Source organism: Oryx dammah, unplaced genomic scaffold (assembly GCF_014754425.2).
Source record: "Oryx dammah isolate SB20612 unplaced genomic scaffold, SCBI_Odam_1.1 HiC_scaffold_9, whole genome shotgun sequence".
Lineage (NCBI taxonomy): Eukaryota > Metazoa > Chordata > Mammalia > Artiodactyla > Bovidae > Oryx > Oryx dammah.
The window spans coordinates 42391140-42405612 of NW_024070193.1; the positions used below are offsets into that span (position 1 = coordinate 42391140).

Here is a 14473-nt window from a genome sequence, read left to right on the forward strand (position 1 = left end):
CATTGGTGGTTCAATTGAGGAGATGGGACTTTTTGCCCCAGTCAGTACTCCTCTTTCTCAAAATGACCCCAAGCCCCATCTCCTTTGAAAGGTAAAAGATACTCTGCAAGTATTTGGAGGCTGCCCCCTTACCAGGGCTCTGGCAGTGCCAGCTGGCGAGGAGCCCGGCCACACCAATTGTTTCATAGCATTGCTGCAGCCATTCCTTCTAAACGGCCCTCCTGTCAGGCCCTCCCATACGCTGCCAACCCTTGGGGAAAATGTCCTGATTTCCGTCTGGTGCTCTCAGCTGCTTTTTTGATGCAAGTGCTAAAAATACAAGAGAGTCAATGTATGGAAAAGGCAGACAGAAAGAAGGAAAAGAAAAAAGGGGTAGATAATCCGCCACCATGGCTGTCTGAGCACTCGGTGTCCACTCTGCGCTGCCAAGTGATGATGTGGGACAGGCAGACATTACACACAGACTCGGCTGAGCAGGCCGGATAACCGGCACCCGCGATGGCAAGGTGTGTGTGCGTGCTCCGTCACTCAGTTGTGTCCGACTCTGCGACCCCTGGACTGTAGCCTGCCAGTCTCTTCTGTCGGTGGAATTTTCCAGACAAGGATATTGGAGTGGGTTGCCATTTCCTTCTCCACCATGATGGCAATAAGACATTTTTAATCAGGGGAAAGCTCCAGGATTCAGCCGGTTGAGCATAGGGTCAGCTAGGGTGCAGGGGTGGCGGGGCAGCTGCAGTATCATCAATAGAACCAGCCGCCCCAAAGGCAGGCGGTCTGGGCATTCCTGCTTTTCTGGAACCAACCTCAAATCAATGAGGCTTGTCCGACAAGGGTGGGGGCAGGGGAGGCAAAGGCTGGGTCTTAAACAGAGAAGGCTTTCATTTTATATTTCCCTGGCCACATATGGATTTGCTTTCCGACTTGGTTTTCCTAGCCAGATTAACCCTTGTTCACACGTGATGTGACCCTTGGGAATCTCGAATCATGTCTTCCCCTGGAGGGGAACAGAACCTTATAAATTATTACAACTATTAAAAATGTGCCATAAAGGGTTGTGTATGGTGGTTAGGAACTTAAGGGGGGCAGGAGGGAGGACCCAGTCTAGGAAAACAAGAACCTCCCTGAGGAAGTGATAGGAGGAAATGGACAGTGGTTTCTAGAACTTTCCTGGCACATGCTCGTCGAGGAGCCTGAACAGACGACTGGGACGCACTTCAGGGACAGCTGGTGTGGGAGACGCAGAAGCGACAGGCCCCTTCACCCCACGAAGGGTCTGGACCCACCATGCTTTTTGCCTACCTTTCATGTACTTTAGAGCAGGGGTCCCCAACCTCCAGGCCTCAGACGGGTACCTCCTGTAGATCAGCAGCAGCATTAGATCAGAAACAAAGTGCACAATAAATGTCATGTGCTTAAATCATCCCCAAACCATGCCCCCCACGCCCCTGGTCTATGGAAAAACTGTCTTCCACAAAATTGGTCCCCGGTGCCAAGAAGGTTGGGGACTGCAGCTCTGGAGCATTTGTGAATTCAATTCTCCTTCCTGGCCACCCTGAGTTAAACTTAATTTTACCTGTTAAACATGATATATTGAGAGAGAAAGGACAGTTCCTGAGCATATATCCAGAGAAAACTCTAATGCAGAAAGATACATGGACCCCAATGTTTACAGAAGCACTGTTTACAACAGCCAGGCCATGGAAGCAACCTAAGTGTCCACTGACAGGTGAACAGATAAAGAAGATGTGGCACATATATGTGATGGAATATTACTCAGCCATAAAAAAAGAAGGAAATAATGCCGTTTGCAGCAATGTGAATGGACCTAGAGATGATCACACTAAGTGAAGCAAATCAGAAAGACATGTATCACTTATATAGGGAATCTAAAAAATGATGCCAGTGAACTTATTTACAAAACAGAAACAGACTCACACATATAGACAACAAACTGACAGTTACCAAAGGGGGAAGGGGAGGGGAATAAATTAGGAGTTTTGTTCTAGCAGAGAAAAACTACTGTTTATAAAACAGATAACAACAAGGTACTCCTATACAGCACAGGGAACTATATTCAGCTTTTTTAAAAAGAGGACAATAAAGGACAACATGGTATATTTTGCCCCAAACCCAAATTCATCTAGAGCTGAACCCATACAAACCCATATGAAACACCATTTCTCATAGGGAGTGAAAAGTACTCTTTCGGGGCATCTGTAAAACTATCTTTGGGACACCAGACACTCCTAACATCCTAAACTAAAGCCATCAGACTAACTCTCCCAACCACAGCCAGTCCAAGGAATCAATTTCAACACACATATGTAATAGGAAAAATAATTGAGTCTTAACCTGGAATGCAAACTACTCAGCCACTTCTGCAATCAGCTTGTCACCCACCCAATGCTTTCCTTTACTGTCACTTTAAATAGGATTGCTCTTTATAATCAGAAAGAAAAAAGAAAGTTTTCCATGCACAGAATTCTAAGCACTAGATCAGTAGGGCTCATCTCAATTTGTTTAGTCTGTACATTTTTAGCCTCATTACACAATTTAGGAAAAGAGGGTCTAAACTCAAGAGATTTCTTCACGTTTGTGCTTGTCCAGAGAAAGAGAAATTCTCAAGGAGCAAACTTGGGGGAGAAACAGTAGATTTCGATACAGCCCCCTGGAGAACATCTCAGCCCCCAGATATGACCTCTAACGTAGACAAGGATGTTGCTTTGGCCTGGGGGGACTCTGTGGTTTTAGAAAGCACTTTATCCAAAGTTGTCTCCATGGTTGATACACACGTCATCATAGAGACCATGGGTGGGACGGCACAGGATGGAAATTTGGAAAACGGAGCAGCTGCCAGCATTTGGTTCTGCACACTCTCTGCTGCTACCATGTTCTGAGCCAGTCCTCCTAAGGCGGAGGAGGGGATAAAAGACCCTGCCAGGGTCTGGGCTCCACATGCCCTGCCTTTCCTCTCCTATTTGGGGAAACAGAGTTCTCATGGCCAAGATCTGAAGCCACAGCCAGGCTGGGCTCCTCCATCTGGCACTGTCACCGCTCCCTGCTTTGGCCCCAGGGTGGAGTAAGGGGAGGACCACCCCTGACCTCAGGCCTGGCAGAGGGTCTCAGGATCCCTGAGAGCCCCTGAGGGGCGTTGGGCCGCCAGTGAAATTTAAAGGAAGAGGAAGGGTGTGGTTTCCCTTCCGTCTGGCTGTTAAGAATGTTACTGCTTTTGGCACAGAAGCCTGTGAGGCAGGCCTGTGCCGGGGCAGATGGGACCAAAATGAAGGGGCCACAAAAGCCAGGCAACCCATAAAACCTCACCCTGGAGGAGTGGTGGTCTGCAAGAGGAGTACAGGATGAGAATACATTAAGCCAAGGAGCTGAGAGCCTTCAAGTCCAAGTTGGAATAGCCGAGGGCCCAGTACTGAGGCCCGGTTGTTCCCAAACTTGTCTTCATGTTAAAATCCCCGGGGGAACCTTCCGAAATGTCTACAGCCTGTGGCCCATCCCCCAAGATTGGAGCTAAGTTGCTCTGGGATTCAGCCGAGGCTTCGGAAGTTTGCAAAGATCTCTAGGTGATTCTAGAGGCTTCCCTGGTGGCTCAGATGGAAAGAATCCACCATGCAGGAGACACAGGTTTGATCCCTGGGACGGGAAGATCCCCTGGAAGAGGAAATGGCAACCCACTCCAATATTCCTGCCTGGAAAATCCCATGGACAGAGGAGCCTGGTGGGCTATACAGTCCATGGGGTCACAAAGAATCAGACATGACTGAGCAACTAACACTTTCATCTCATTACCGCTGCTGCTGCTGCTAAGTGGCTTTAGTCGTGTCCGACTCTGTGCGACCCCATAGACGGCAGCCCACCAGGTGACTGTAATATGCACTCGGGTTTGGGAACTACTGATGTGGCCCCTGGCTACTCAAAGTGTGGCCCCCAGACCAGCAGCACTGGCCTCCTCTGGGAGGTTGGGAGTACCATGGAATATCAGGCTCACTCCAGATTCTGCTAGACAAGAATCTGCACACTGGCCAGATCTCAGGGGATCTTTCTGCTAATCAGAGAGTCGGGTAACTTGAGAAGCGCTGGTCCACGAGACAAAGCCAAATCGTCTTACTCAAGTACAATCTTGTGCCACATGCCTTTCCTCCCTCCTGGCATCGACTGCACTTGTAATTGTATCAGTATATTCAGGTGAGTTATTACAGAAGCCAGTGTTGTCATTCAGTCACTAAGTCGTGTCCACCTTTTTGGGACCCCCATGGGTCCCACCAGGCTTCCCTGTCCTTCACTTTCACCCAGAGTTTGCTCAAACTCATGTCCATTGAGTCAGTGATGCATCCAACCATCTCACCCTCTTTTGTCCCCTTGTCCTCCTGCCCTCAATCTCTCCCAGCATCAGGGTCTTTTCCAGTGAGTCGGCTCTTCGCATCAGGTAGCCAAAGTATTGGAGCTTCAGCTCGTGTATGTGAGTTATTACGGAAGTCAGTGTAAGGGCCCCAGAATACCTAGAGATGGTTTCCTGACACTGCCTATAGTGTATGGGTTAAACTGAAATGTAAACTTAGGTCACAGCATAAGCATCAGCTCCCTGGCCTGGTCCTATCCATTTGTGACCTGTAGTCATTTCAGGCTTCCAGGACAGAGCAGATAAACTGGGGGAAGCCAGTGCCCACTCAGTCACACAGGCACTGCCCATGGTTCTGATCCAGTTTCTCCTCTGGCTGCCACCTCTCCCACTGAAGCCTGTCTGATGCCCTGAGCACCTACACTTTATTTCGCAGAACAAGGTTGGCTGGTAGAAATCCTGGGACCAGGGTGATCATGACCTTGTCCTACTCCTCCCGCCCCTAACCCTTCCAGGACATCCCACCCCTGCAGAAGTGCTGTCCACCTCTTTGGACCCACATAGTCCAAGGCTCCGATTCAAGGCGAGACTCGTGGGAGGCTGTCTGGGATCTGGAGACACCTGGTGTGGTTGGAAGCCGCAGGATCTGAATCCAAAGACATGAGTGTGGACCATGTTCTGAGTGGTGTATCCTAACAGTTCTGGGAGCTTGTTTTGCTCGTGAGCCAAATGCTAAATCTTGACATCTTAGGCTGGTTGTGAAAACCAAGTAAGAGAAGGGATGTGAATACACTTTGTAACCTGTAAAGTGCTGTGCCTGGGCCATAGAACATGAGATGAGAGTGTAGTCAAGAAGTGAGACCTGCCTGGTTTCATGTCCAAGCTCCACCACTCATTGACTGTTGGATTTTGTGAAACCTCTCTTAACTTATTTCCTCACCTGGAAACAAGGTTACGAAAAGTGCCTCCTGTGGGTTCATCAAGAAGCTTAAATTAAATATTATGCAAATGCTTGGCATATGCCCCCACATAAGGTATACTCGGTAAATGCTAGCTATAATCATAATCATTAGGAAATATAAAACAGGTTTTTTTTTTAAGGTATATATCTTTTTTTTTTGGCCATGCCACATGGCATGTGAGATCTTAGTTCCCCGACCAGGGATCAAACCCACATCCCCTGCGTTGGAAGCACAGAGTCTTAGCCACTGGACCACCAGGGGAGTCCTGGAAAAATAAAGCAGTTTTGCTTGAAGTTGTAATACAAATAAGGATCGACTAAGGACACCACCCTTCCCCAGAGGGGCATTCTGAATGGGCAAGGTGCTTCTCGTCTCAGACTCACGGCCCTAGCATCACCTGATGACTGGGAATAACGACTATCCCCCACAGGGCTGGCATCACTGTTAAGAAAGACAGTGGTTTCATAAGGGAAATCGCTTTGTGGACTGTCGAGCTGTTTTTATTTGGAGGTTGTTGAGGGTAGTCGAGTAACTTTCTGATCATGTTCCTGTTTATGATCTCAGTTCTTCTGGACCTTCTCATAACTTCACCTTTTCCCCACTCATCTCCATCCTCTCTCCACCTCCTCTCCTGGGACCCTGGGGGAAAGGGATGTTTTTAAGTAACAAAGCACGTGGACCAGTTATGTTTTATAACAACACGGGTATGCTTATAGAGTTTACCTGTAAAAGACAAGTCAGAGGAGTTGCTTTGGAATAGAATTTAGTATCAGTTCAGAACATCCCTGCTCATAGAGCAAGCCCACAGATAGTTAGGAGGGCATGTGATGGTGTTAAGACATAGTTTTCAAAAAGGTAAGGTCAGCATTCTTGTGCAGCTATAAAACGAAACTTAGCAAAGATTATATTCAACTCATGATATAGTGAAGGAACCAGTAAGATATTTAGAGCAGTCCAAAAAGCATTTGAGGAGCTAGGGGTTCATAAGCAATTTAATGGTAGGACAAGATTGATAGGTAAAGAACTAGTTGATATCCTACATGACGATGAACCATAACCTTTGGGATTGTCTTTTTCAAAATGACAAAAACTATCTGCATGGGCATCACTACTGGACAAAAATCTACAGGTTAACGTGGAACTCGGCCAAGTGTGAGAAGAGCACAGAGGGAACCTCCCTAGATCCTCACGGGGACGGGATGGAGTAGGAACACTCATGCTTCACCATGTGACATTGAAGGGTGTGCCACCCCCATTTCTGCCTTACATCCAAGTTTTGGATTTTTTTTCAACAATTTTGGTAAATACTTTTTTCACTTCACTTACATGATGCTTATAATGGCCCTGTTGGGGCAAAAAGGTCAGGGGAAACCTGTTTCTAGAGGAGAAAACTGAGTTAGTTACACAGGACAGAGAGAAGCTGGGCTAGGAGGAGAATCCTGCTTCCTAATTCCGAGTCTGGCGCCCGTCCTGAAACTCCATCTCACACTTGGCCTTCTCAGTTCCCCCTCGTCTCAGCCCCGCATTACTCTCAGTGGTATTTGTCTCTTTTCAGACTTCCCTTGGGCTTCACTAAAGGTAAAGGAGGGAGGGAGGGAGGCACCTGCGGCCCCCCACCCATTACATCCCAGAGGGCTCCTGGTCTCATCCCAGTCCTTTTAAGTCCCGGACACAATTCAGTGGCACAGCATCAGGTGAACCACATCCTGCTATCCTGAGCCAAAGAAAATTGTCCAGACACTTTATCCCCTGCTCAGGAAAAAGGACAGAAAGGAGGCCGCATTCCAGGAACCCATTTTTTTAAGTGGTGGCTCCTTTCAAGCTCTGCTCTTCTCAGCTACCGTGAGCTACTTTGCTATCTTTCATCTGCAGCTGCATCCACATCAGAGAAACCTACTGTTTACAAACCAGAATGTCTCATTTGAAACACTTGCTCTGGTTGATGTTTTTCCCCCACATCAACAAACAGGAGAATCATTTTCTGTGTTGGGGGTGAGCTGGATCTGTCTGGCCCCTGGCTGGATGGCACGCCTGCCCTGGACAAATGACTGCTCGTTGTGTTAAACAGGCAGCCAGGAAACTGGCAGTGAGTGTGGTCCAATGGCCCAAATTGGTTTCTTCCTTGCAAGGCCATTTATTTTTCTCACCCACGGACTTCTGTTGCCATAGAAACCATCTCACTAGCAGGATGGAGACGCAGGCCAACCCAGCTTTCTGCACCGTCAGAGAGGCAACGTTTATAATCATGAAACAAAAGAGGGAGTAAGAAAGTGTATGGGGTGGGGGCTTCCCTGGCAGTCCAGTGGTTAAGACTCCACACTTCCAATACCAGGGGTTAAGACTCCACAATTCCAGTACCAGGGGTGTGGGTTCGACCCCTGGTTGGGGAACTGAGATGCCACATGCTACACAGCAAGGCCAAAAAAAAAAAGGCAACTATACTCCAATAAAAATTAATTTTAGAAAAAGAAACTATATAAGGTGTGCAGTTTGAAAAGTAGTTCCTCTAAAGTTTCCAAGAACTCTGAAGCAGGTAAAACAATTTTTTGAGAATGTCTGATTCAGAGCACATTTATACAGGGGTACTGACAACAGCAAACATTCAGAGTATAATAAGTGCATGCTAAGCCCTTGAGTGCATAGCCCATTTAACCCTCTCAGTGACTCCACGCAGCTGAGGGGTGTTTACTGTCCCCGTGACAGAGACAAGGAAGCAGACTCTGCGATGCAGTCACTGACCCAAGTCCAGCAGAAGAGAGGGACAGGACTGGGATCAAAACCAGCCCTCTGACCCCAAAGCCTGGACCTCCTGACTTGAAACAGCTCCCTTCTCTTCATCCCTCTTCACATCTCTGTTGTAGCCTCGCTCTTCAAAGGCGCTGGACCCCACTGTCCACCCAGCGTCCTCCATTTTTGTTCGATCATTTCATCCTTTTTGCCTCCAGCCATAAGCCCCTCTGTAACATCCCACACAATGAGGGTTCCACAGAACAGGATACGGGCCACTCCGATCCAGGCCAGTTTTCTCATCTCACAGAGGACTAACGTAGGCTGGGCAAGGAAGAAGTCGCCTCTAGCTGCACAGCTAATAAATGTCAGAGTTGGCACCAGAGGGCCAGCCCCTCGCCCTGCAGGCCAGAACCCGGCTGCACTGAGCTGCCTTACACCACTGTTTCTCACTAGACCCCGAGCCAGCAGTTAGCTCTCCTGGCCAAGCATTAGGACTAATCCCCTTGTAGGATGGCTGTTAAATCAGCCAGAATAACAGCAGTGCTCAAGCGGGCAGGGTAATTCACCAGAGGGGAAACACTCCCACTGAGCTCTCCTGTTTCAGGCTTTGTTGCCTCGGGGGTCAATCTGAAACCATCCAATGATGAAGCCTGATTCATAAATTGTTTACCTCCGCCCAAAACTTCGAATGACTTAAATATTAACTGTAAGGGGACCACTGTATTTCAACTAGTAGAATCCAACAGGTCAGAAATGAGAGGCAAGGTTTTCTATGCCAACAGCTTTAGGGAGCAAAGTTACACCCATGAATCAAAGTTCCCTGGCTCAGACAATGAGATGGCAGTGAGCATCGTCTTGGTTTTCCATTTTAACATGAATCTAACACCGAATAGGCACAGACATGAGCATGCAACCCTCCAAATACATGCCACATGACTCTTAGTCCCCACGTTGTGAAGGTGTATTAGAAGAGCATAGCGTGTGAAGACATGGTATGTCAAGTCACCAAGCAGGTGGCGTGGAGCTGGGTATTATTATGAGATGAACTGGTGGGGGAGCAGAGAAATAATGTGAAGAATAACTGTTTCTTTCCATGTCCATCTTTGAATTCCAACACTAGCAATGATGGTAGCCTCACAACTTGGCTTTTTTCCCACTTAGAAGCAGAGAGGGTAGAGGCATCATGCCCTAAAGAGCATGCTCAGACTGTGACACCCTGCCATCCAGCCCTTTTGTACCTTTCTGCCCTTTCACACCTCCTCCTTCTGCTAGGAATTCTCTTCTCCTTTCTTCTGCCTGCATACATTGCACAGCCCCAATTCTGAGCCACCTCCTCCAAGAAGCCTCCCTGATTTCCCACTCAGGTTAACTTTCCTCTGTGCTCCTAAAGTCTATGCAAAATAATAGCAGCTACCATCTGTAGTGCCTAAGGTATTTGGGCACATCACATGCATTATCTCTGTACCCATTTGACAGGTAAGGAAACTGAGGCTTAGTTTGTCGAAGGTCATGCAGCTGCTAAAACATGAAGCTGAGTTTGAAATCCAGGTCTCAGGCTCCAAAGTCCATGTGTTTCTACCACACAATAAACAGCTGCCCTTGCCTCAAACTTACCCCTTCCAGGAAGTGTGTGTTTCTTCACCTCCCACTAGACTGTGTGTTTCTCCAGGGTACCACAAGTCTCACAGTGTACCCCTGTGCCTGGCACATAGCAGATGCTAAATAAATGCTTCAGTGAGTCAACAGTTCATGGAATGAGAAGCTCATCCCTTTATCTTACTGGTTGATGGAGCAATGCTTCTATAAAATCCTAGTACACATGGCCAGTCCCCCCAAGTCAGTCCCCATCCCCAGCATAGAATCAAGTCAGTTTCTCAGCTGCCAGATCCATTTGCTAACCCACTGCTTCACGTCTTGTGAACCTCCTGGAAATTTCCTTCAAATACAGATTCTGATTCAAAAGGGCTGAGACCCTCAGAGGTGCAGCATTTCCTGCAAGCTTCTGGTGATGCAACTGGTTTGAAGATACTATTTTGGAGTCTAAATGCATCAGCCAACAGCAGTCAATGCACTTTGGTTACCTTTGGCTGGTAATGAACAATAAAACCTGTCTCCCGCTTTGTTCTCTTTCCAAAGGATGACCAGATTTCAAATGCTTCTGACTGTCCATGATTTAGCAAAATATTTAAGTTATGCTTTGAGCTATAAACATTTGGCAGCTTGAACATTTGTTTGTGCCTGTAGCTTTGGTTTAATCACACCCTATCAATAAATCATAAATAAATGAGAGAGAAGAAACTCACTGGAAGATTCCATTCCAGTGACAAGTGGATCAGGGGAGTGGGTGAGGGTGAGAGAAAGAAGCCAATGAACCCCCAGTGCATTTTTATGGGAAGGACTCCACCCTTCCACACCTGCCTACCCTGTGGCCACTTTCCCGGCTGGTCTCCTCTGTTCCTGGTAAACAGTAAAGCCATGGCTTATTCATCTCGAGCCCTTTGAACCCCACACAATTGCTTTACCAGCATGCCAAGTCTTTAGAGGTCAAGCATCTCCGGTCCAAGACGTTTGGAAGGAACACACCCTCTTCTCTGTCTCCTTTTCCAGATGTCGCTGGGCCAGCAGCAGTCAGCAAGAGGTGTGCCTTGTCTGAGATGCAAGGGGACGTGTTCGGGCTTCGAGCCACATTCATGGAGGTAACGGAGTTTGTCAGGAAAGGCTCTGCCTGCCTTCATTTCTTGGCTGTCCTTTCTGGGAACCCTGGGACTGCTTAGGGTGCATGGGTTGTTGGCTGACTGGCTCGGGAGTGAACGCATTCTTGCTTGGCTTAATTCAGAAATGACAGAAAAGCTCTTGAGGAGCCAAGATGAAGAAGGAGTCTAGGCTTTATAAACCATTTCCAGGTGGAGGCGAGGATGCTTGGGGAAGCAGTGGGCAGTTGTTAGCTGCGGCCTGGTCCACACTGGGTAGACCCCTCTCTCCTGGGGTTCAGTGTGTGGGCTTCATCCTCCCCCTGCACCATCAACCCCCCCGGGATTCTGATCTCAAAGTGCCTGGGGGACTGAAATAAAAGTCCCTGTGTCTGCAGCACTTGAAAGCCAGGGCCTGGTTTCACATCCATGCAGGAGGGCGGTGAGATCTAGCTTGGACTTGGATTCGCGGCATTGTTCTTTTGTTTTGTTTCTTTTTTTTTTTTACTGAGGACTCACGACAAGAGGTGTTGCTGCCATTCTGCACAAGCCTCAGACGCTGTTCACATCAGCATCTGTGTAGCTGGCACCCCCTGGAGGTGTGCAGGGCACAGTCTGAGGGGGCCATCCCCCTAGCCCTAGGAGAGAGAGGCTAAGCTCTGTAGGGCATGACAGCTTAAAAGGAGCTTTGGTCTCCACCGCCAGAGGGTGGCCTTAGGCACTCAGAGAGGGAGCCCATCTCAGGAGGCGTTTGTCTCAGAGAAGTTGATTTCCACCGTGAGATGGCAGTAACAAAAATATACACTGAGCTGAGCTCCATCTCTTCTACTTGAATGTTGTAACCCTGAGCAGGAGGTGTTAGTATGTCCATTTTACAGATCAGGAAACTGAGGGTGGGTAATGAGCGCCTGGCAACTATGGAGCAGACTTCAAACTCAGGTCTGTGAGTAAAGCCCCATGCTGTGCTACCAGCCATTCTGCACAGAGTCCTGACGTCCAAGATTGTTCCTGACTCTACTCCCAGACACTCCCCTACTTCAGAGGAGCTCATATGGGCTTCCAGATGCCAGGGACCGTGTAGGTCCTCCAGTCCCGACTCCCGTCCCCTGCACCAATTCCCCCCACAGCTAGGACATCCTCTCCCCACACATCTGTTTTGGCCACGTAAGCTCTTTCTGGCCTTGAAAAGGGTCTGCCTGCCCATCGTCTCACCCTGCTGGTCCTGACGCTGCCATCAGGGTGTCAGAGGACGAGGTTGGCGCTTCATTAGTTCTCCCTGAAGACAAGAGATGGTGCCTCCCTTTCAGAGTTCTTGGGGCCAGGGGATAGTGTTCCCTAAATGTACACATGGAGTCAGTTCCTTCCCTTCTTTCAAGGTGCACAGGCCCACACAGCCTGTTGTCAGGCCTCTGAGAATGGGTGTTTGGTATATTCTCTCTGGTTTCCTAGTTGTTTATAGCAGGAGGGCAGTTCTGGACACTGTTCTTCTTGGCTGGGAGTGGAAGCCTCTCAGCATCGTTTCCATCCTGACATTTTCTCATCATCCTACCAGTTCCCAGAACATCAAGTGAACTTTAATTGAGAAATACAGACTTCAGCCTGTAGGTCCTGCCTGTCCAGGACACAAGCCACATGGCCTCCCATGACAACTATTTGACTTGGCCCTGGAGACAGTCTGTCGTGAATGAATGTCATTGTGTTCCAGTCAATCTTCATTGAGGGCCACTGAAACTCAACTTCCTCACCGTGCTCATGTGTCCCCAAGTAATCGCCTGCTTCCAAATCTTGTATAAAAACTGTTCATAGGCCATATGGAAGCAGCTGATGGACTGAATTTGCCCAGTGGGCTATACAGTGCCAACCCCTGGTGTAGACAAAGCCTGATTTTACAGATAAGAAACTTGACAGGAGCCTGTGGTAGGCTCGCGTTCAGGCTGAGATTACATCCTAGTGTCATGCCTCTTCCACAGTTTCAAGTTGCCTGTGACAGGCTGAAGAAATGGCCATTGTGGCACTGCTGAGGATCTCTCTAGATGCATGTATGTCCTCTGCAACCTCGGTGCCTGGAAAGAGCAGGAGTGGGACCAAGGAGGTGTCCTTCTCCTCTATAAAGTCCCAGAAATGAGTCTGGCAACAAAAACAGCGCAAATAAAGGAGAAATAATATTGACACAATCAAAGAACATCTCATATTTCTCAGCATTTTCCGTTTCAAAGTATTCTGCATCCCAACACCTCTCATAGCATCCTGAGCATCTACATGAACCAAAACTGCCAAAGGGCAGCTTCCTCCCCCAGGTCCAAGTACAGAAGGTTTGCGGATGCCAGAGGAGCCCATGGGACTCCGGGCTTCACTTCCCTTCCCTTCCTTCCTCTTCCTCCTCTCTCCACTTCTGGCTCTGCTGCTGCCTCACCCCCATAGACCAAAAACGCCCTCACCAGTCCCCTTAAAGAAAGGTCTCCGCCATGCCTGGCACTTAGGGAATACTATTGGTCACGCATGTGCACACGTGCTCATTCGCTCATCATGTTCGAGTCTTCATGACCCCGTGGACTATAGCCCGCCAGGCTCCTCTGCCCATGGGATTTCCCAGGCAGGAACGCTGCAGTGGGTTTCCATTTCCTTCTCCAGGGGGTTTTCCTGACTCAGGTCTCATGTCTCACTCAGGTCTTTCCACGTCTCCCACATCACTTGCATTGGCAGGTGGATTCTTTACCACTGAGCCACCTGAGAAGCCCATGGGTCTTGAATAAAATGCTCCAATTGCATAAAACAAGCAACCCCTTCTCATGAGAATGAAAAGAAAAGCCTTCTTGCATTTGCTACCTACCATCTTTAGGGTGCTAATTTATCTTTAGAGATAATTTCCCTGAAGTTATCATTGAGCGTGTTGATTTTAAGATGTCCCAAATGACGCAAAATGCTGGGCTGGATGAAGCACAAGCTGGAATCAAGATTGCCAGGAGAAATATCAATAACCTCAGATATGCAAATGACACCACACTTATGGTAGAAAGTGAAGAGGAACTAAAGAGCCTCGTGATAAAAGTGAAAGAGGACAGTGAAAAAGCTGGCTTAAAACTCAGCATTCAAAAAACTAAGATCATGGCATCTGGTCCCATCACTGCATGGCAAATAGATGAGGAAACAATGGAAACAGTGACAGACTATTTTCTTGGGCTCCAAAATCACTGCACCACCATCACGCTGATGGTGACTGCAGCCATGAAATTAAAAGACACTGGCTCCTTTGAAGAAAAACTATGACAAACCTAGATAGCGTATTAAAAAGCAGAGACATTACTTTGCTAACAAAGATCCGTATAGTCAAAGCGATGATTTTTTTCAGTAGTCATGTATGGATGTGAGAGTTGGACCATAAAGAAAGCTGAGCACCAAAGAATTGATGCTTTTGAACTGTAGTGTTGGAGAAGACCCTTGAGAGTCCCTTGGACTGCAAAGAGATCAAACCAGTTCATCCTAAAGGATATCAGTCCTGAATATTCATTGGAAGGACTGATGCTGAAGGTGAAGCTCCAGTACTTTGGCCCCCTGATGCGAAGAGTTGACTCATTGAAAAAGACCATGATGCTGGGAAAGATTGAAGGTGGGAGGAGAAGGGGACGACAGAGGATGAGATGGCTGGATGGCATCACCAACTCGATGGACACGAGTTTGAGCAAGCTCCAGGAGCTGGTGATGGACAGGGAGGCCTGGCGTGCCACAGTCCATGGGGTCGC

At 48.1% G+C, this 14473-nt stretch overlaps 1 protein-coding gene across 1 annotated transcript in view; it reads left to right on the forward strand.

Annotated features, from left to right (window-relative positions):
• LMCD1 (LIM and cysteine rich domains 1) overlaps positions 1-14473 on the forward strand; it is a 56666-nt gene that overhangs the window by 18476 nt on the left and 23717 nt on the right. Inside the window, exon 2 of the mRNA XM_040245991.1 lies at positions 10651-10739. Within this exon, the coding sequence (XP_040101925.1) occupies positions 10651-10739 (89 nt within the window). The remainder of the gene's footprint in view (positions 1-10650; positions 10740-14473) is intronic.